The following is a 20,843-nucleotide window of genomic DNA, read 5'->3' as shown; positions in this document are numbered from 1 at the left end:
TGGCTGTGTGTTAGCACAGACGTGTCGTGTCTGTTTCCCCCCGGCCATGTCTCTCACACAGCGCATCACCAAGAAGGATCCCGACGGAGCGTCCGGGACAGGGCTGTGGCTGTACATGATTACATCAGGATGGGACGCAAAGCTCTGTGGTTGTTGGTTGTCATCTCTGGGGCCTGGGCCTCGGAACTGGAGCTTCTGAGAATCTCTCATTCTCTGCCGCACCTTGGAGTTTTTAGGAATATAACTGATGGAGAGTGTGGGGTCAGGGACAGAGAGCAGATAGCTGTCACATTTGGTCCTGCACTAGCAAGAGCAAATCATAGAGATGTCCTAGCACGCGGCAGGCATTGCATGAGGCACTTTTCCCTGCATAATCCGAGTCAGGCCTTAGGAAGATTGGGGATCTTCATCTCACAGTTGAGATGAGAAAACTGAAACTCAGCGACATCGAGGAGCTTGCCCAAGGTCACACTTGGTCGTTGAGTTCCAGGATCAGAGACGTTCCCAAGATTTGTGGGGTCTGAAGCCAATAGAATAAATACAAATAAGGAATTTTTAAAAAAATCAAGTTCAAGGCTTTGGAAGGGGCCCATGGGATGAAGGGAACCGAAGCTCAAACTTGAGCAGCGTCATAATAAATCCACCCTAGGCAGGGTTGAAATTTAAACACAGGCTTAGCTCCAGGCCACGCAGCCCCTCCCCTGCTGCCTCGCCTCCTCTTCTCTCTACCATGATTACCACCAACTGCGCCCTTCACATTCCTGATCAAAAATACACAGACTCGAGCAATGACATTGACCGGCGGAGGACATCCTCAGCACACGCCCCCTCGGGATGTCACATAGTTGTCGCAGCTATGTCATAAGGTGACAGCCATGCCCACTGCCACACTTAATCCTTCCACCTCAAGAGCTCATGGAGACATAGTTGAGATGTATCCAGAATTGTCCTCCCAAGGAGCTGCAGTTGCTCTTCTAGGCCTCTTTTACCAAATGCCATGATCATTCCCACACTGGGGAACTTGGGCACAGACTCATGCAATGGCCTGCTCAGGTCTCCAGCGGGCATTTTGGAATTACAGTCTGCAACATTTCATTTCCTTTCATCCATCTCTGTCGCTTGGATTGATACCCGTTGGGCCGATTTCAGCAGACACTCTATTTGATTTTTCCTTTCTCCCTTAGAATCAAGATTTTGTCATAATCGCCATAACTGAAAGGGGTGGAGGGCTTTAAGGAAGCAAACAAACCCAATATAGATCACAAGTGCTTCGGCCGGGGTGGGGGTGGGGCCCATAATGACTATTGTTCGGTCCCCACCCTCTGCTATTGTCCTTGAATAGGATTGCAATCCCATCCTAGTCTAGACAATTACTAAGGGGAATACAAGCATTTTTTCCCAGCCCTGCTTACTCTATTCTCCCAAACTGGAAATACAAAGCAGATGATGAAGTACAAGTTCAAATGCCACACCAGGGAGAAGGAAGTATTGAGAAACTACGTCCAACCTCCAGCCTGTTTTCAAACATTCCAGTAAGTGTTCAATTGATTTATCTTGGGCTGGTGGTGTTTCATTGTCTCAAACAAAGGCCTCCTATGAAAAGACAAACTTGGGTTATGGAGGAGTGGCTAACAGAAGGCACATTTGGGAAAAAGTAAGTGAGAGTCCCCGTCCTCTGGGCTCTTCCCCCAGGGGCAGCATCCCTCCTTCATCTGCCAGAATTAACATCAGGACTGATTCCCGTTACCTCAGCATCACCCTCTACACTGGAGTCTGGGAAAAAACAGCCTTGGGGACGGGGTGATGACATAGGTGCAGTGGCTGGGGGCCCAGTCAGCCATCTCCTGCACCCCTGTCCTCGGAGCTCGGGTGGCCAGCGTTCTGTGCCTGGAACTGACTGTGAGACTCTCGATGGATTGGTTCCGAGTGGCAGTGACTTCAGGCTGTTGCTCTTTTGAATATTTTGTTCTCCTCTTGTGTCTAAATCAATTACTGGATAGGAAATTATTGGGGCAAGACTGAAAGTCTTCTGCCACATTGTCGTCCTTTGGATGTTCATTCTCTGAGGTGTGTCCTTGACAGGTTTCCATGCAGCTGTGTCTGGTGGAGCCCTCTGCCTAGTGCACCGGCCCTTCCATTCTGGACATCTCTGATTTTTAGGACAACCTTCTCTAGATTAAACTGAAGTATTGCCCTTCTGGTATCCATTGGTCCTGTAGGGGCAACACGAAGCAGGGTGGCTTACTTTCCTCTGTCGTGTCTTCCTGGAAGCCTTGTCCCCCCTACCCTCCTTCTCAGGTTGGCTTCGTTGGTGCCTCCTTAGTTAATGCTTCCACAAAGTCTGACGCATATCTCTGTCCTAGACTTTCTAAGCAGTTGTTTACTTAGTGAATAGCCCTTTCTTTCTACAAAATTCTTATGCGGGTTAATTGTGGAATACTGGAAAAATATAGAGAAGCAAAACAGGAAATGAAAGTTGACTATTATTACTGTATCTACTGGAGATGAGCACTTCAAAAACTTTGATATATATCCTAATGGTTGCATTTGTATATTTATGGTTTTTTTTTAAAGGATTAACCAGTGTTTATTGTTTGTTAAGGTTTGCTTTTTCAGACCACTTAACACTCTTCTGCTGCGTTGTATTAATATTAATGGCTTGCAGGTATTCTGTAGTGTGTGGGGGCTGACGGTGTGATGGGAGGGGCACAGAATTCAGGATAGGCTCCTTTACTCTGAAGATCCCTGGTTGTTTCCAGTGGCAGGAAGGTTGACTGAAGATTTTTCTTCTGCTGTTTCATGCCAGCCCTTGAGAGAGGCCTGACCAGGGCACTGAAGAAACTGGATGACTACCTGAACAACCCTCTCCCAGAGGAGATCGATGCCAACACTTGTGGGGATGAAGACAAGAGGTCCCGGCGCAAATTCTTAGATGGGGACGAGCTGACCCTGGCCGACTGCAATCTGTTGCCCAAACTCCATGTGGTCAAGGTAAGAAAGCTCTACCTGCAGGTCGCTTGCCTTATCCAACTCCATCATAGGCCCGTGTCGCCTGTGTGGATGAGTCAAGGACAGTGCCACCTGCTGGTCCAGAGCCTGGGCTCTGAAGTCACAGGAACATGAACCCCAAATCAGCCTCCACTGCTTGCTGGCTGTATAGACTCTCTGAGCTTCAGTAAAACAGGCATATATTACTTACTTCTTATTCTTATTTTTACTTCTTGGCTGGGAGAGTAAATATGGAGCAACAGTGCCTGGCATATTATAAAGGCTCAATACATAGTAGCTGCTATTGTTATAATATGTGTGGTTATACATACATATATATGTATATGCATACATTTATACATATATATATATAAAGAGAGAGAGAGCTTCTTCCTTGCCTCTGCCTCCCAGGTTTTCACTGGCCACACCCCCACGTCTCTATGAAGTTGCTTCATATGCAAGCCTTCTCATTCGCTCCAATAACTCCCTAGGACAGGTGTGTATCCTCTTCCTCATCTATCAGCTCAAGGGCTGGAGGCTGTAAGAAGTGACATCATTTTCTTGCCACGGTTGTCCTCCACTGATCGAATGCAGTGTAATCCTGTCCTATAAGAATTCTAGGATCCGAGAGTTGGAAAGAAGGGAATTCTAAGGTCATCCCAAACTGTCTCCCACCCCCCACTGGACCACTTTCCGCGTGTCTGTGACAGGCTTCCATGCAGCTGTCGCCTCACATTTCTGATGATGAAGAGCTCCCTGCCTAACGAGTCAGCCCTATCATTTTGGATGACTCTGGTCATTAAAACATCTTTCCTTTTTTTTTTTTTTTTTTTAAAAAAAGGGGGGTGGGCAGAGGGAGAGAGAGAATCTCAAGCAGGCTCCATGCCCAGCACACAGCCTGATGTGGGGCTCCATCTTACATCTTACAACCTGGAGGTCATGACCTGAGCCGAACTCAAGAGTCGGACGCTTAACCGACTGAGCCACCCACACACCCCTAAAAACATCCTATGTTGAGCACAAACAGCCTCCCCGCTCCCCTTTGTTCTCTGGAGCAGCGTGGATCAGGGCTGCTCTGTTTCACCTTCTTTGAAGACGATAGTTTTGTGCCCTGATGTTTGTTCTCTAAACTAATGCTTCTTCTCACATCCTTTCCCGCCTTCACCAGCCGAGCGAAACACACAGTGGGACCATACCGCTAGACTGTTCTCTACTTTTATACACATTTATATCATATGTCTCAGTCAGACAATAGGCTCTATCGGGAGAGTGGCTTCTCCAAGCACGATGGTGGGTACATGGTGGCCTTTTCATAAATACTCATTGATTGACCATTTGATCACCTCGCTTGTGTCTTTATCATACCATTTTCCTTCTGCCCTTCGCTAAGAAGAATCAGATTCAATCATTTATCAGCTGGATAGCTGCCTATCGTTTTCCAGCTGAAGTCCTGAGCTAGAGATGTGGGCTTCCCTCCAGTCAGAGCACAACCAGCTTGAATTGAAATCTGAGCTATGCAAGCACTGGCGTTCCCACGGGACTTGGTCCAAGCTGGGGACTGGGCCGGAATCACGTGTGCAGTTCCTGATGGGCCGGGAAAGTGCAATCTATTAATATGAAGACGCTTTGGGTTCGGGGCCAAGCCAATGGTTACTTGTAAGTCCAGCCAAGCTCCATGTCTTTTAAGTTCTCAATGACCGCATGCCCCACCACACCCACGGAAACATCTTTTATTCTCTTTTCCTGAGGAACAAGTGGCACCATTAGGGATGGTATGATTCTAGTTCAGTCCCAGTGTGTCCGCGTGATGTAATGGAAAGACCCCCCCATTCAGAAAGTCACGCGACCCACATACTAGTCCTACTAACAGCATGAGCTGGGGAAAGTCACTGAATCTTTCTGGATTCATTTTTCTCATGCCTAAATGAAGAGATTATGAAGTATATTCCTTCTTGCCTCTTTCTTCTCTCTTCCTTTACTCCTTCCTTCTTCTGTCATACTCAAACATGTATTGACTACCTGCTCAAGAATTTCCTGTCGAATAAGGTAAACAAATGGATCCCCCAAGGCCCTGTGCTTCATCTTCTGACTCCTCCCGTTCCTCCCAGCCCTAAAGGATGATGCTCCACCCGTGTCCTTGGATGGAGTTCAGTGAGATGTTCACTTGGAGAAGCTGGGGATCAGAGGGAGGACGGCCTTCGAGGGGACAAAGGCTGGGCCTCGCCTTTTGTCTCCTTGGATTTCTGCTGATCCAGCTTATCAGATCCCAGAGACCTGGCAAAGCCCCGTCCTGCAGAAAGAGTGAAGGGGGAGCCAAGTCAGGCCTCCAGTTTGGCTCCTGATGCCAAAACCTAATCTGGGCTGTGGGAGCTAACTGTTTTCATATGAAAGAGCAAATTCAGACCATGAGCATGGAAGTTCCTGTGAACGTCAGAGCTCCGTGTGTACATCCTCGCCCGCGCTCTCTCGCGCTCTCTCCCTCTCTTACCTGGCTCTCGTTCAGGTTCATCTTCATTCTCCCTGAGAGCCTGGTTTGAACTCTTGCTGTCTGGCTCCCTTCTAGTCCTCATCCTCAAGGCAAGCCAACATGTGAGGAAAGAACCAGCGATGTGGCCAAGGCTCAGGACGTGCAGGTCCGGGCAGGGAGGGGCATGGTGGGCCTTCTGGAGCAGCCCCTGGGACCCCTGCCTAGCACGGTGACCTGCTTCAGCCCCTGAAGCAAACAGCAAAGGAGACATAAGCTCAAGTATATATCCATAAGCCGCCCTTCTGCTGTCTTAAATCTCATAGCGCATCCTTTAAAAATGAAAACAAATCCCAGCATGGAGAGACTTGAGGTCACTCCATCTGTCAGTTTGTGACCCGTCCCTCCTGCCCGGTCTTGCTCCTTAGCCAGGACAGCTGCTTCTCAAGGGCTCCTGGGAAAACCCAGGGGACCCTCACCCTGCAGTGAACAGGGGGAGGTCAAGGAGAACTGGCAATGGGTGTTGGCCCCAGCATTTGCTTGTGGCAAGTGCTCTGCCAGGGGACTCAGATGCCATCCCCTTTGCTTCTTAGTTGCACCTAAGCTGGACAGAGCATTGTGGGGATGTGGCTTCCTTGGTGACTACCCCAAACCAGTTCTCTTAACCAACAGAATTTAATAGAAAGAAGCAGTAAGTACTAAAGTACCAGGAAGGCAAAGTGTACCACGAGGTTCTACCTTAATGGGGCGGCCACGACCCCCTAGGGCAGGGGAGGCCAACGGAAGAGGTCGGAAGGATCTAAAACTTGGCAACTTAGATGAGGGGCCCCTGCAGAGCCCAACCTTGGACCTGCGAGGTGGGGCATGCTGAGCTGCCGCTGGGGGCTGAGTTCAGGGCACGGCCCAGGGGGCTGGCCCCCAACCCCTGCAGGGGGTCACGGCTGTGTGCTGGCCTCTCTCAGCCAGGGTGAAGACCTAGTTCCACCAGTGGTGGCAAAACAAGAAAACTGGACTCAGCTGCTGCTGCTGGAGCAAAGGAGAGTCTGACGGGCAGGGGATGTGGATGTCCGCGGCAGAAAGGGGCGGCCCCTCTCCCTCCTCCAGCCTTGCAGACCCTCTCTAGCGCCCCCTCTTGGAGGAGCCTAACAGGGAGTCCCTGGCAGAACAGATGTGATTTGCAGAGTTCCCACCCATGCGTCCCAGCGCCCCCAGCGTCCCAAAGAAACGAACACCAGGGTGGTTTGGAGATAAGCAGCAATAGCAGGATAACTGGCACGCAAGGGATTCTGAGTACAGCCCTACCTTTCTCGTTTGCAGACAGCTGGGTGGCCACGTGGAGAGAAGGGAAGGACTGTCATAGGAATACCGGGCCCAGCAGAAGGAATAGAGTCAATGATACTGTAATAGCATCCTATGGTGACGGATGGGAGCTTCCCTGCTGGTGCACACAGCAGAGCATATAGACTTGTCCAGTCACTGTGTTGTGCACCTGAACTAATGCGACACTGTGTGTCAGCTATACCCGAATAAAAAAAGAAAAGCAAGGACTATAATAAACATGAGTGATTACTCAAAAGATACTGGTTGAATTAATTTCCTATGTCACATGGTGTAACCTATTTACGCTCTTGTGGCTTCAGTCTGCTCATTGCTAAGGATCTGCAGTCTCTAAAATTAAGTGAGTTTCTTCCATTTGACTCTAGATGCACTTTGATTTAGGATACCTGAAGATAGTAAAGATGCAATACAGCTGTTTATTGAATCCTTACTTATTTAACTTCTCTTTGCCTTACTTCCGTCATCTGTAAAATGGGAACATAATACACTCTTCCTTATAGAGTTACTTAGAGGTTTAAGAGGCTTGCACAGTGCTTAAAACAGCCTGGAGCAGAGCACATAGTAAATAAACGCTTGTTAGTGTCACTATGCTTATAAACAGTGTTACTGAGGGGCACCCGGGTGGCTCAGTGGGTTAAACATCTGCTTTCGGCTCAGGTCATGATCCCAGGGTCCTGGAATTGAGCCCCCCATTGTCTTTGGGGATCCCTGCTCAGCAGGAAGCCTGCTCTTCCCTCCCTCTGCTACCCACCCCTGCTTGTACTTTCTCTCTCTCTCTCTCAAATAAATAAAATCTTAAAAAAATAAAAAAAATCCTAGTGTTATTATCAGGCAGTATAAGAATGAAGCTGGGGTTCCTGTCCTTCTGCTTACACTGCTCACAAGCTAGGGAAGAGAGAGAGGATACTAAAACAGGAACTGCAATTCAGAATAGAATAGAGCTTACTATTGTAACACAAGTTCCAAACTGATGCAGGAGAACGGAGGAGGAAACTGCATGCTCCTTGGGAATGTGGTCAAACCCATGAGGCTGAGCTTTTCATGTAATAGGTCATCATTGCGTTCACTCAGCATAGCTTTCCAGGGAACCCTGAACATCACTGGCACCAAAATGAAAATGAAAGCCCAGAGTAGCTGAACTCAGGGGTTCTCTGAGTGGGAGGATCCCAGGGCCAGCAGTCTGAAGACCTCTCTAAAAAGAAAGCAAGGAAAAGAGTCAGAAGTCAGTGGCTTAGGAGAAAGGCTACTCTTTGCTATTCCCACCCCGGCCCCAGAGGGCTAGAAGCAAGACCAGCTAATGCGCAGACCCCAGCGTACAGTGACAATAAGTGGCCCCTGTTAAAAAGTACTCAGAATTTCCAGATGGTGACAGCAGAGCATTGAACCAAAAGCAAGCCCTTCTGAGTTTGAGGCCCCATGGAACTACACAGGTCACCCTCTCTGCATGCAAATGGGCAGATGGGTCTCAGTGAATTATAATAGGAGATAATGTTTCTTGAGCACTCAGTATGAGCCAGCCACCCCTCTAAGCATTTTATGTGTATTAACTAATCTGTTACTCCAAGGTAAGTCCTATTATTACCTTCATTTTAGAGATAAATTGGGGTTCAGGGAGGCTAAGTAACTAGTCCAAGGTCACACAGCTGTTAGGTAGTGGAGTAAAATTGCAGATCCAGTCAGTGGGGATCCAGAGCCCATGTTCTTAACCACGATGCTACTGTTTCAACACAAACAGCACCTCCCCAGAACGCCCATCCGCAGCCCCCACATGTGGCAAACTAGAAGAGACTAGAAATTATGATTTGTTCACTCCCACATCATACATTGAACCTGCATGTACAGTCCAACATCTAACTTACTTTTTATGCTTTTTGTTCTCTCCCATAAATAAGGGTGTTTATGTAAAAAAAAGTGGATGACGGGAAAAATTTATAATTCTATCAGTCAGACATAACCACTGGTAACATATTGGTATATGTACTTCTAGTCACCTCACATATTTCTCCAAATTGCACTATACTGCACTTTAAAAAATTTTCTTTATTTTTTTGCACTGCACTTGAAACTTAGCAATCTTTTTTTTTAAAGATTTTATTTATTTATTTGAGATAGAGAGAAAGAGCAAGAGAGAGAGCATGAGCCGGGGGCAGAGGGAGAAACAGACTCTCCACTGAGTGGGGAGCCCGATGTGGGGCTCAATCCCAGGACCCTGAGATCATGACCTGAGCCGAAGGCAGACGCTTAACCAACTGAGCCACCCAGGCACCCACTTAATGATCTAAGAGAGTTTTCCAGATGCCTGGAACTTCTTCTGCAGCATCATTTCTAAAGGCTCTCCAGGATGGCATTGTATTTACCTATGATAATGCATTTATCCACGTACCTATGGCAGGACATCTCTTTCCTCTGCCGTTTTTTCACTATTGCATTTTTTACTATTCATCCCGTGATCGCTGATAGGTAGCTCAATCTTTGTGATCATTTCCTAAGGAAAATTCCCCGAAGCAGAATGCCTAGGTCAAAGGGCAAATTATATTGACTTACAAAATAAATGAGATTAGAGAAGATGGAAAGAAGGCAGCACCCCCACCTTGCGTGACAAACATTTTTGCTGCGGGCGGGCTCGCGGTGAGTGATGCGCGGGGGCACCCGGGTCCCCCGCCCCCCCCACCGCACGCACGCCGGGTCCGGCGCTAACTCCTAACTCCGTCCCACTGGTTTGTCTCGTGCATTCACGCCCTCTTCTGTCCTGCCGTCTGTGCTGTAGATTGTGGCCAGGAAGTACCGCAACTACGATTTCCCGGCCGAGATGACGGGCCTGTGGCGGTACCTGAAGAACGCCTACGCGCGGGATGAGTTCACCAACACCTGTGCGGCAGACCAGGAGATCGAGTCGGCCTACGCCGATGTGGCCAAGCGCCTCAGCCGGTCCTGAGCTCGGCCGCCTTGCCCCACCCCTGGCAGCAGAAGGACTTGGCTTCTCCCGCAAGAACTCCGGCCTCGCAGACTCCCCTTCCGCACCGCGTCGGGAAACAGCGTTTGGTTGCCCCCCACGTCTCGCCGGCCTCGTGGGACCCCAGCCTGCTGCCTCTTAGGAAGGTCCCAGCCGACCCCATCTGATCCCGCGGGCATCTGCAAGCAGAAATGGTAGAAACACGCCAGCGCTCAGCCTTTGGAGTCTACCTAGGGGACTGTCCCCGGCCCCGCCGCCAATCAGAATCACTGCCCGGCTGCATTAGGAACATGCAACACCCTGTCCCCTCCCCCTCTCCTCTTTGTTGGTAACTCCACGGCCGAGGACAGATGCCATCGTAGTTCTTGCTAGAAAGAGAGCCACCGCGTTGGGGGGAGACAGAGTGAATGGAGGGCCGGCAGGCTGTGGATTGGGCCCAACTGGCCCATATACCTTCAGTCCCCGTCTGCTTTCTGACGCTCCGGTCACACGGGGCACTGAAGACCAGACGGGAGCACCACTTCAGACAGTCTCTGTTGGCTGCAATGCTGAGGAGGTCGCCATGCTTTTGTGTATCTGGCTGACAGGAGCCTCTGGTTCTCGGCTGTCCAGGCCTTTTGAGGAAGGGACATTGGCATGCAGTCGCAGACCGGGGTGACTGCAAAGGGGAGGGGGAGCAGTGTCGATGCCAAAAGGCCCACGGGGTCTACCAGCCATGGGGTTTGCTTGCTTAGGGGTAGTTTTGTTGGAGATGCCATGCCTGGGTTTGACTGATCCAGGAGTCAGTTTTGGTCTGTGAGAAAGCAGATGGGGGTGGGGGTGACGATAGAGAAGTTCTTTATGAGGCTCGATGTTCCCTGGGAATCCTTCATACAGGTCTTCTCTCTCATGATCTAAGTCTTGAACTGCTGATGGCATGTCACTACCAACCAAGAATTGGCCAAAACTGACTTCCCAGTCTCTTCAAGTGGTTCCCCAATGTGGGTCTGCCAGCCGGGTGTGACTCCTGGCTGAGTTGGCTGCAATCTCTGACGGGTGAGAGATGGCATGATCATGGAACACCTTAGGAAGAAAGTCCATGGGCCTTTCTGACCGGGAAACCATGTGGTTTGACCTTGAGGAAAAGTAGATGCCCCATCTGGGTTAATTTTCCTGCCATCTGACTCACCTGCCAGATGAAAAAGGAACGGGTTTTAGCCAGTATTTCACTCCTCAGTCGTTCTCCTTGAGTTTCACCTCCTTCAAAGCTCACCCGGCTCAAGCCTGGGGACCTGTGCAGAGGAAACTAAGAAAAACGAGCTAATCATCAGCCCTCTGTCCTAGTGATGTGCTGTGAGAAAAGCCACCCGCCATAGACGGTCACCTTCAGCAGTCCTCCCATCAGGGCTGCCTGTGGGTAGAGTGAGGTCCCGAGTGCCAGAAAGCCCCGGGACCTGGCTCATTGCTCAGGAAGCTCAGGGCAGCACGGTCCTTTCCATAGAAACATCCGCATATCCTCACCCCGGCCACCCCCAGACCGGCCTGCCTCCTGGGATCTCTGAAGAAATCACGTGGCCCGCTGATCTGAGCAGAAGGGAGGAAACAGGAGCCCCTTGAGCCCACTGAGGAAGAGGAAATTTCTCAGTAGGACGTTTTATTAGCCTGAGAGCTTTGCAAGGGCAAGGAGGCATTGATTCATTCCCACCCCTAAAGGAACCTTCCCAGGGACTCCCTGGGAACTTAGTCCCGAGACATGTTTAGAAAGGAGCACGGGGTGGGGGGGGGAACAGTTCTTGTGACTATAGGGGTAAGCCCTGACCTGGCCTCGGGAGATGAAGTCTTGAATGATCCCAGAGGACTTAGAATTAGTGTAAATCCTGTTGTCCTCAGAAACCCTTCCCTGAGTTTAGCAACACAGGCACGATGACCTAAGAAGCAGTTTACTTTCCAGAGACCCACAGTGGTCTAGAAGCAAGTCAATGTAGCAAAGGGAGCGGGACAAAGAAAACAGGCCCCCAGGTGGCACAGCTCCTGGCTCGGGGTAGTCTGATCCTAATGACTGATTTGAGAGTCAGAATTCAGCCATTGGCGAGTCTTTAAAAACAAAGAAGCCAAACCAAATCAATATTGTTGTTTCTAGATGGTCCTTCTGTGGTTGACTTAGTTTTACATAAATAATAATATTAAGGCACCAGTGGGGGGTGGGGGGGCCGTTACATGATCGGTTATAACCATTGAAAACAGGATGGAGTTTAGAGATGGAAAGCACTTCTGAGTAATTCAGGAATATCTTTAGTTCAATAGTGGATTATTATATAATATAACTGAGTCTTGACTAAGAGCTTTAATGTCTTACAACCAGATTTAGCAGAATATTTTAAAATAACAATAATATTACCTTCTGATTATTTTTTCCAAGAGAGATTTTTCTCCAGATCCTTCAGCCTCCCTGGGCTTTGGCCACAACCCTGTCACATACACAGCAAATCATCTTCAAGCATCGGTATGATGAGGTCCTTAGGTGTCTCCAGAACCCAATCAGGGAGTCTTGAAGGTTTGCAGTTTGAACTCCAGAGTTATGAGACAGGAGGTCACCCTATCATTGGTCTTGAATGAGTATTGATCCCTCAAAAAGCATTTCAGTGGCATTAGAAAGAGTTTGGGTTGAGATCCTATTTTATTTCGGATTTATTTTTCCCCTTTGACTTTCATGTCCTATTTTATTTTTGTGGGATAGCATAGTGGGAGGCGGAGTCAGAAAGAAGAATCAAACTCAGAATAACAGTGTTGAATTTACCCATCTATCCAGATTGGGCCACCTCTCAGGTTGGCCCAGAAAGAAGGTATTGGGTAAGATTTTAATAACCTTATATGATGAGCTGGGTAATAAAAGCTTGAGTGTTCTAGACTAGCATGGTGCCTTCTATTGTGTGTCTTTATGTCCTGATAAAGGAAGTCAAATGGCTGACAGCTCAGAATCACACGCTACGAAAAGCAAAACACACTTTTATTTGACCACACAATCTCAGACTGGTTCCAGCTTCCCAGGAAATGCCAGTCTCTGGTGTTCACATCTGCCGGGGGGGCCAGCAACGATCTTGGTCTTTTCATTAGAAAAAGCCTTCACCACGAGGGAAGTTTCCTAAGCTGCATTTTCCAGCATTTGTTGAATGAAACCACAGAAGCTCTTCGCAGCACCTCTGCCCACTGGCCATTCTGCACAAAGACAACACCAAGCATCTTTGAATTGTTACAGGATGGATCCTGAAGGTCTAAGAATCTCAGGAATCAGTAAGGCCTAGACAAATAGAATTAAAAGAGGGGCAGAGTCAGGAAGGTACAGGTCCTTCTAGGAAGAGTTTTCCATCTTAAAAAACCAGTGAAGAATCTGTATCTAAATTAAATTGGTCTAGAGGCAGCAGGAATCCAGTAGGTACCTCTGTGAGCAGCCACTCTTCCCAGTGGCCAGGAGCCATTTATGTAGCAGAGTGAAGCAAGATGCCGTTCTCTCTCTCCTTGGAAAGATGAAATATCACCTCATTATTAAAACTAAGTTCCATGATTCCTAAGGGATCACTTCCTTATTTTTTCACATGCCATTAAAAAGAATCATAAGCATTCGAGAGAGAGGTGTGCACGTGAAGCATCCTGGTTCTAAAGTTAGGAGAACAGATGTTGTCACATCTTTGGCCTTGGAGCCCTTTCTGCAAACAAGACCCAGTGTCTTCTATCCAGTGTTTTTTAGCATTCAAATCAAGTAACATGTGCCCCCTTCATGAATGCGTATTCCTCTACCTTTGCCAATATTCTTCTCCCGGCTTAGTTGCAGGATGCTTTCCTTTCATCATGAGGTTATGATCCAAAGTGTGCATCATTTTATTTAATGCTACTTGAGGAATTAGATCCAATGCTCCCCTCACCAACCAAAAAATAAAATGAAAGATTGCTTCATTACAGGGTTTGGGCTAATATGTGTTTCTATAAAAGCAATCTGGTTTTTTTGGGGGGGCGGGGAGAACATAGTTTAAAGGATCCAATTATCTAAGATATGTTATGCCTAGTTAGAAGTTTCACAATAATGATTATGCATATACTTAAAATATAAAATACCCAGCTGCTGTTTGAACTTTGTCTTACTTTCCTGGCCTCGTGTTTGTCCCATCCTAAAAGCTAGGTGTTAACTAATTTAGCAAAAGATGCCTAGCTTTTATAAAAGAACGAACATTACATTTTATAAAGACACTCCAAAGGATGGTTACTTGTTTTTCTCAAGACCTTTAACTGTGGTGACAAAATAGCAGGACTTGCTTTCAAGCCTTAATAAATATAAATTGCCTTTTAATGAAGATATTGCTGAATGTTTTCTTCATGAATCTGAATGAGTAATAAGTTTGTTTTCCAGTCTTGATTGGTATTGACTGATTCAAATAAAGTTGGTTTATTTTCAGCTATTACAAAAGCAATCATCAGACTGCTTATTTGAGGTGGGGATTTCCTATGCTGTTTTAAATGTCAAGTGTGAACTACCTTTTTTTTTTTTTTTTTCCAAATAAGTTACTCTGTTTTCCCATTATAAAAGAGAATATGTTCATTGTTCTTAAAAATCAAAAGCAAGTAAAAAGAAAAAGAGGAAGAAGAAAAGGAAAAGCAAGAAGCTTGTGACCTAGTCATCCAAAAATCCATTTTATTTTAGCAGGGCTGAATCCTATTATAAAACATGGGCTGGGTAAAAAAAAAAAAAAAAAAAAAAATACACTGATGTTCATTCATGGTTCTCACTTTCCTATCTATATCATTATACCTGGGGGTAAGTCAATAGTGACTGTCTAGGTATGATTTAAGGAGTACTTTAAAATACTGGTCTACTTGCCCCCAAAGCTCTCTCTTTGCCCACAGTGGCTTGGCCCTATCAGTGTTCCTGGCCTAAATTCCCAGCCCTAGAACATCACTGACTCTAGATTAAGGTCTCCAAAGTCTTCACAAGTTTTACCTGAAGCCAACATTGACACCCGATGAAGCCGTCTATGAGCATTCACAGATCCCTAGGTCCTCCCAGCTCTGTCGGAACAGCCTCTCCTCACCTTAGAAAGGATGAAACACTTGATTCAGGGAACAAGTCCTGGCAGGAGAGGTGGCCTGTAGCTCAGAGCTGGTGCGGCAGATGCTGTCAATGGTTTCCCTCCATCACGACCACACCTGTGTTCCTCTGGCAGAGCTCTGATTAGGTCAGAGGTCTTCCTCTCCACCCCTTTCTAGTCCCCACCCTCACAGGACCCAGTTCCAGGGGGTGAAGCATGAATGGTCTGAGCCTGTCCTCCTGGCTGTAGTTGGTTTCAGAGTGGGTTCTTGACCACGTTCCACCCAGTATTGGGAGAAGAGATTTGTTTAGGAACTTCTGAGAAAGATCTTCTTCTGAAGAAGTGTCTCCTTAAGTCCCTGCCTCCGGATGTGGGTTTGAGGCCTGGAAATACTGCCCCCCACTGGAGACCACGAGGAGGGGCAAGCGTCAGGCAATGCACTGCAAAAGGCGCCAAGAATGGAAGGAGTCCACCACCTGATGGGACCACCGAGCTGCGGAATCAGCCCACTGTATTCCTGGCTCTAACTGTGCATTTCCTGTTCCATAATATATCCTGGGTTGTTGGAGGGGGTTTGTTTGTTTGTTATTACGAGCAGCCGAAGGTATTCAAGTAGTGGACGAGCCAAGTTTGTTGTCATTATTGCTGTTGTTGTTTTTAATAGCCGGTTTGGTCATCAGATTGCTCAGGCAAGACGTGTTCCATGTTTCCCTTGTTGGCTCTGCAGGCTGACCAACGGCTGGGGACACGGGAGACCTCATCTCTCTGCAGCTGTGCTGTAATGAAACCAGGGGGTGCGCGGGTGGCCGTGCTGGCGTCTGGCATTGAGAACGGAGTCCTGTTCCAGAAAACCTGCCAAGAATTGAACTCCGAAACAAGAGCGTCTTATTATACTTACAAGTGTTGTGAGCTGTGTCTCTTTCATTTTTATGTCTAGTAGCTAAGATCCCCAGAATCCCCAGTAAGTTTTACCTCGTGGGAAAACACCTGGGGTATCAGACGTGGGGAAGCTCAGGGTTGAAAACAGGAGATTGGACTTCTAATCCTAAATCCGTCACTATGTTACTATATGAACTTGAGTAAAGCCCCTTTCTGGGCCATTTCTCCAACAAGGTTACTAAGACCCCTTGTCTGGGATAATGAGTTCCCTGATAAAGAGTACTTATAGATGGGGCGCCTGGGTGGCTCAGTCGGTTAAGTAGCTGCCTTCAGCTCAGGTCATGATCCCAGAGTCCTGGGATCGAGCCCCACGTCCAACTACCTGCTTAGTGGAGAGCCTGCTTCTCCTTCTCCCTCTGCCTGCCGCTCTGCCTACTTGTGCTCTCTCTCTATCTCTCTGTCAAATAAATAAATAAAATCTTTAAAGAAAAAAAGCACACTTATAAGTAATAAAGTGTTTTATAAAGGGAAATGACATTTCAGCCAATTGGAACCATCAATCTATTGGAAGGTCTCACTGTGGTCCTCCTTAATGGAAAGAAGCTGAAAATACATAGGTATTAGGAACTGGTGGGCTTGTTTTTTTCTTTCTTCTTTTAAAGTAAACTTCAGTCGATCTTGGAATCAATTCACATCTTTTTTCCTATCTTTTTAGTCTCTATTCAATGAAATCAACATCTATGTGCAATGAAAACGACCTTGGGGCTCTGCAAGTAGGCTCATTAAGCTGCAGTTATAAACTGCAGAAAATAAAGCAGATCAAATTTTGGAAAAGTTGTCAATAAGAAGTATGGAAATTAAAAAAAAGTTGGAGTTTAACCTCCCTTTAACTAGGATATCTCGATGCCCCGAACTTATCTCTAAACGTATATAGGACTCAGAGTCTAGACCACACAAGATCCGGGATACAAATACTGTAACGGAGGCCAGCATAGCATCCACCTGTGGAGCCGTGCTTGGTTGCATGCCATTTTGTGTGTCCAGAATTGTGCCTGTGTGTTAGTCACTCCTCATGACCCTTTCTTTCCCCAATTAAAAACCAAGCTCCTTTAAGGGATGGAGTGTAGATTATCCAATTTGTGTACCACACCTCACCTTGTCTAGCACTCAGCAAATATTATGTGCTGAAAAATAGTTATTAGTGGTTGACTGGAGAGATCACGAGACAGTATTTTAGGCTTCTGAGTTCACCTCGTATCTCACTATTCATGTCCCTGCAGTCCCAGGCTCCCACTGCACCAGAATTCTGGAAATAGAGTGATAATAGTGAGTCAAGGAGAGAAATAGGCATCTGTCAGTTAAAAATGCTTCTAATAGACTTCTGAACAATGGGTCCTTCTAAACAGTCTACACAGCATTTCATTGTCTGTCTGAAAGGATGAAAAGCTGCCTGATGCTTACTGGACTGCACGGTTGTGATTAGGTCATGATTTAGCCAGGTTCCCAAGTTGGCCACAAAATTCTGTGTAGATTGGGTGTTCTATTTAGAAATGGTCTAGAAGCTTTGAGGTGAGGATGACTCTGGATACTATCGTTCTGGATACTATCTGGCTAAATATTAGTTAAACAAATACATCTTTTTTTCTGCATATATGTTCACTAGAGAAAATTTAGAAAATGTGAAGAAGTGAAAGAGAAGAAATGAAAGAGCACCTGTAATCCTTCCATGAAGAGATAAGCACCTTTAATGTGTAAATAATTATCTTCCCAGACTTTTTCTAGTGAGATAGAAATGTCAACATGAATAATTTCTTTAACAAAAAGAAAGCTGCCATTGAGAACCGAAACCAATAAACTTTTCTGTCTCGATGATAAACAGGTATGGCCAAAGCACTTTTTCCTGTTGCTCTGCCACATAATACTGGGACTAGATACAAATAGTAACAAACTTGCTACTTGCTTACTTACTAGGACCAGCAGCTTGCTCAACAATATTTGCTTCAGGCCCTTACCTTGCTATGCCCATCAATCCAAAATTTTATGTCCAAAAATGCCCAATCCCAACCAGTTCCCTGCCTGGTGAGACCCCCCCCCCCTCCTTATTATCACTGGACTCTGGCTCTAAAACCCTGTAAACATCCTCTCCCGACTCCCTTCTTCTGAAATATTACTAAGACTCTATCAAAGAGATGTTCTTTTTTATTGAAATCAATCTAATAAATGTAGCTTTTTTTTTTCTTAAGATTTTATTTATTTGCGAGAGAGACAATGAGAGACAGAGAGCATGAGAGGGAGGAGGGTCAGAGGGAGAAGCAGACTCCCTGCCGAGCAGGGAGCCCGATGTGGGACTCGATCCCGGGACTCCGGGATCATGACCTGAGCCGAAGGCAGTCGCTTAACCAACTGAGCCACCCAGGCGCCCCTAAATGTAGCTTTTTTAAACCAAGTTTTTTCTGGTGATTTTTTCTCGTTTTTTTTTTTTTTTTTTTGGCAATTGTCAACTAACACTCTGCATACTATTTTTCAATTTTGTTTTTTTTTACTCATAGATCATGAACATCTTTCCATGTCCCTTTTCATCTCCTACATCATTCCTATGTATCATATTTCCATTAAACCAGCTGTCTATTATTTGGTCTTTAGGCTATTTCTAAGTTTTTACTCATAATTAATATTATAATGAAGTTCTAATAAGCTAGATTCTTCATTACCTCTATTTTCCCCCTCCGGAGGTGAAATTGCTAGATTAAAAGTCATGCGTATTTTAAGGCACCTAATATATATTACTAAATTTGCCTCCAGATTGTTCCAGAATCACTCTCTTCTCAGAAGAATGCGAATACTTATTTTCTTACATCATTGCCAGTATCGGGTTTCCTCATTTTTCATTTCTTCCCAATTTGAGAAGTGAAATATTCCTGATGGTTACCTATTTATCCACTTGTTGAGGATCTCTCCTAAGTGCACAATTCCACCGTCTTTACTGTCTTTAGGTTTTCTGTCTCAGAAGGGAGTGGGCTGGTTTCCTCCTCTGCAATTTAGCTACTACATCTTCATGAAGCTGCCACATCATTGAATGAGTTGAGTATACACTGGTTCTTGTGGTAGCTGTTGCTCTCTTTTGGACTCCTTGGTGGAAATATATATATATATATATATATTTTTTAAGATTCATTTATTTATTTGAGAGAGAGAGAGAGAATGTAGGGGGAGGGGCAGAGGGCAAGAGAGAGAGAGAGAAACTCAAGCAGACTCCCTGCTGAGCGTGGAGCCCGATGCAGGGCTTGATCCTATGACTGTGAAACCACGACCTGAGCCGAAACCAAGAGTCGGACACTTAAATGACTGCAACACCCAGGCACCCCAAGGACTCTGTGGCATATGTAGAATTCTTTCTTTAAATAAAACATGAGAAAATTTAAAAAGAAAAGAAAAATCCTTACTTTTGGCAACACAAGGATTGCCACCCTAGACCAAAGCCAGTTTAGCCTCAAAGGTGTTAGGAACACTATGGGAAGCAGCGTACGTGTGTGCACGAGAGGGGCATGGGTCCTCTCTGACTTTTAGCTTTGGAAACATTAGCAGTGGGCTTGTGAAGAGCTATTTTCTGCCAGAAATTTTTACCAGAAATTCATTGAACTTTTGGCCTTCAGAGTAAGGTCAAGCCTGTCCTTAAGGAAGATGAGTGTGGATAAAGTGAAAAGAGAGAGATAAATGGTGAGTTGGCAGGCCCTGCCATGGAATTTATGGAAGTGTGATAGAAAAGTGAAGCCAGAAAACCTGAAATCCAAGTCTGTATTTCTAAGGTGATGGTCTCTAGAGTACTATGGCCTCTAAAGTAATACCCAAGAGACAGGTAGATCTTCAGTCTTAAATCCTGGATTAATTAATGGGGAAAAAAGACTTTACATTTATCTGGAACCAAAGGACTTTTGGAAAATGGTTGTCTTCATCCTTTCCTGTTGCCCCCACCCCATTCTCATGCCTCACACAACTCCTTGAGCACCATCTCTTGTCATAGTGCCAGGGATTCTCAGAGAGATTCTCAAAAAAACCAAACCAAGATGGCACTAATTATCCTGCTCTTGATTTATCAAGATGCCATAGAAGCTGAAAACAAATGTTGAAGAAAGGTGATGAATGTAAAAGATCACGAGACTCTAACTGAACCATTGCACAGTTAAGACCACAACAGGGCCAAGTTCAATAACCAAGAGAGACATGGGGCCCAAAAGCTATCATGTGGTTATTTAATTCTAGAAAGGGGAACTATATGAGGGTGTTGAGGGGGGTAATGAAAGGAGCAGTTAAAATGTAAATTGCCCACCAGAGACTATTTTAAAATGCTTTTTTGGAGTACCTTGCAAGGAGCTCCAAAGTCAATAATAAAAGATTCTATAACTGCATCAAGGCAGAAAGCCAACTGGATAATCAGTGAGACCACTTGACCCAGAGCTGCACTGAGAGAGAAAATGGAGAGGCAGTTGTTTTTTAACTCTCTAAAAATAAAGAAAGCCTACAAGGACATCTTCACTTCGTCTTTTGAAAGATATTCTCATAAATATGGGCTCGAACACAAATAGGACTGGGAGTAGCAGATGACAACAAGAGGTATCCTGAGGGGGAAGCCACTGGGTACAATTTATGTCTAAAAAGTGGGAATAAGCTTCCCTACCAGGGGCTGTGAAATGCCCCATATAGGTAAGAATACAGCCCCAATTGCATCCACAGAGTATTGATTCTCTGAGGTACCAGCCCAAGGCTACTGTGGGCAAAAAGGCCAGCCAAATGCTGGGCTCCTCTAGAACAGCGCTGGCCATGACACACAAAGCTTTGTACTTCCTAGTGCAAAACCAGGGTGTGGTCACTCCTGTTTGCAGGTTCTCAATGGACGTATCCCAAGGAATATTAATGGCGGCAACAGTCACCGTGTTGAATGCCTATCCTTGGGACCTCACATGTTAAATAGTGTGTATTGCAATTACCTCAAATTCTTATACTAGTCCCATAATGTATCCCATTTTTTTTATTTACAGAAAGGGAATCGGAGGCCCACAGCCATTGAGCAAGTGGCTAATGTTCACAAGCCAGTAGGAGCTAGGATTTCAACCCAAAAGACCAACAGCTGGTCTTAGAGGTGAGGAAGATGAACTGAAACAAAAAA

General features: G+C 46.1%; 1 protein-coding gene across 3 annotated transcripts in view; it reads left to right on the top strand.

The window, feature by feature from the left end:
• The window catches only part of CLIC5 (chloride intracellular channel 5), a 167,912-nt gene extending 150,357 nt beyond the window's left edge, over window positions 1-17,555 (top strand). For 2 of the 3 annotated variants that reach the window (XM_034991358.1, XM_034991360.1), the window contains 2 exons: window positions 2,807-2,991; window positions 9,558-14,181. In XM_034991358.1, the coding sequence (XP_034847249.1) occupies window positions 2,807-2,991; window positions 9,558-9,725 (353 nt within the window). In that variant the 3' untranslated portion in view covers window positions 9,726-14,181. Of the gene's footprint in view, window positions 1-2,806; window positions 2,992-9,557; window positions 14,182-15,527 lie in introns of those variants that run through there. The other variant, XM_034991359.1, reaches the window with a different exon arrangement.
• The last annotated feature ends 3,288 nt before the right edge of the window (window positions 17,556-20,843 follow it).

This window comes from Mirounga leonina, unplaced genomic scaffold (assembly GCF_011800145.1).
Source record: "Mirounga leonina isolate KUSES-001 unplaced genomic scaffold, KU_Mleo_1.0 Mir_53, whole genome shotgun sequence".
Taxonomy (NCBI): Eukaryota; Metazoa; Chordata; class Mammalia; order Carnivora; family Phocidae; genus Mirounga; species Mirounga leonina.
Note: the sequence above shows the minus strand (reverse complement) of the source record. Positions and strands in the feature narration are given on the sequence as shown.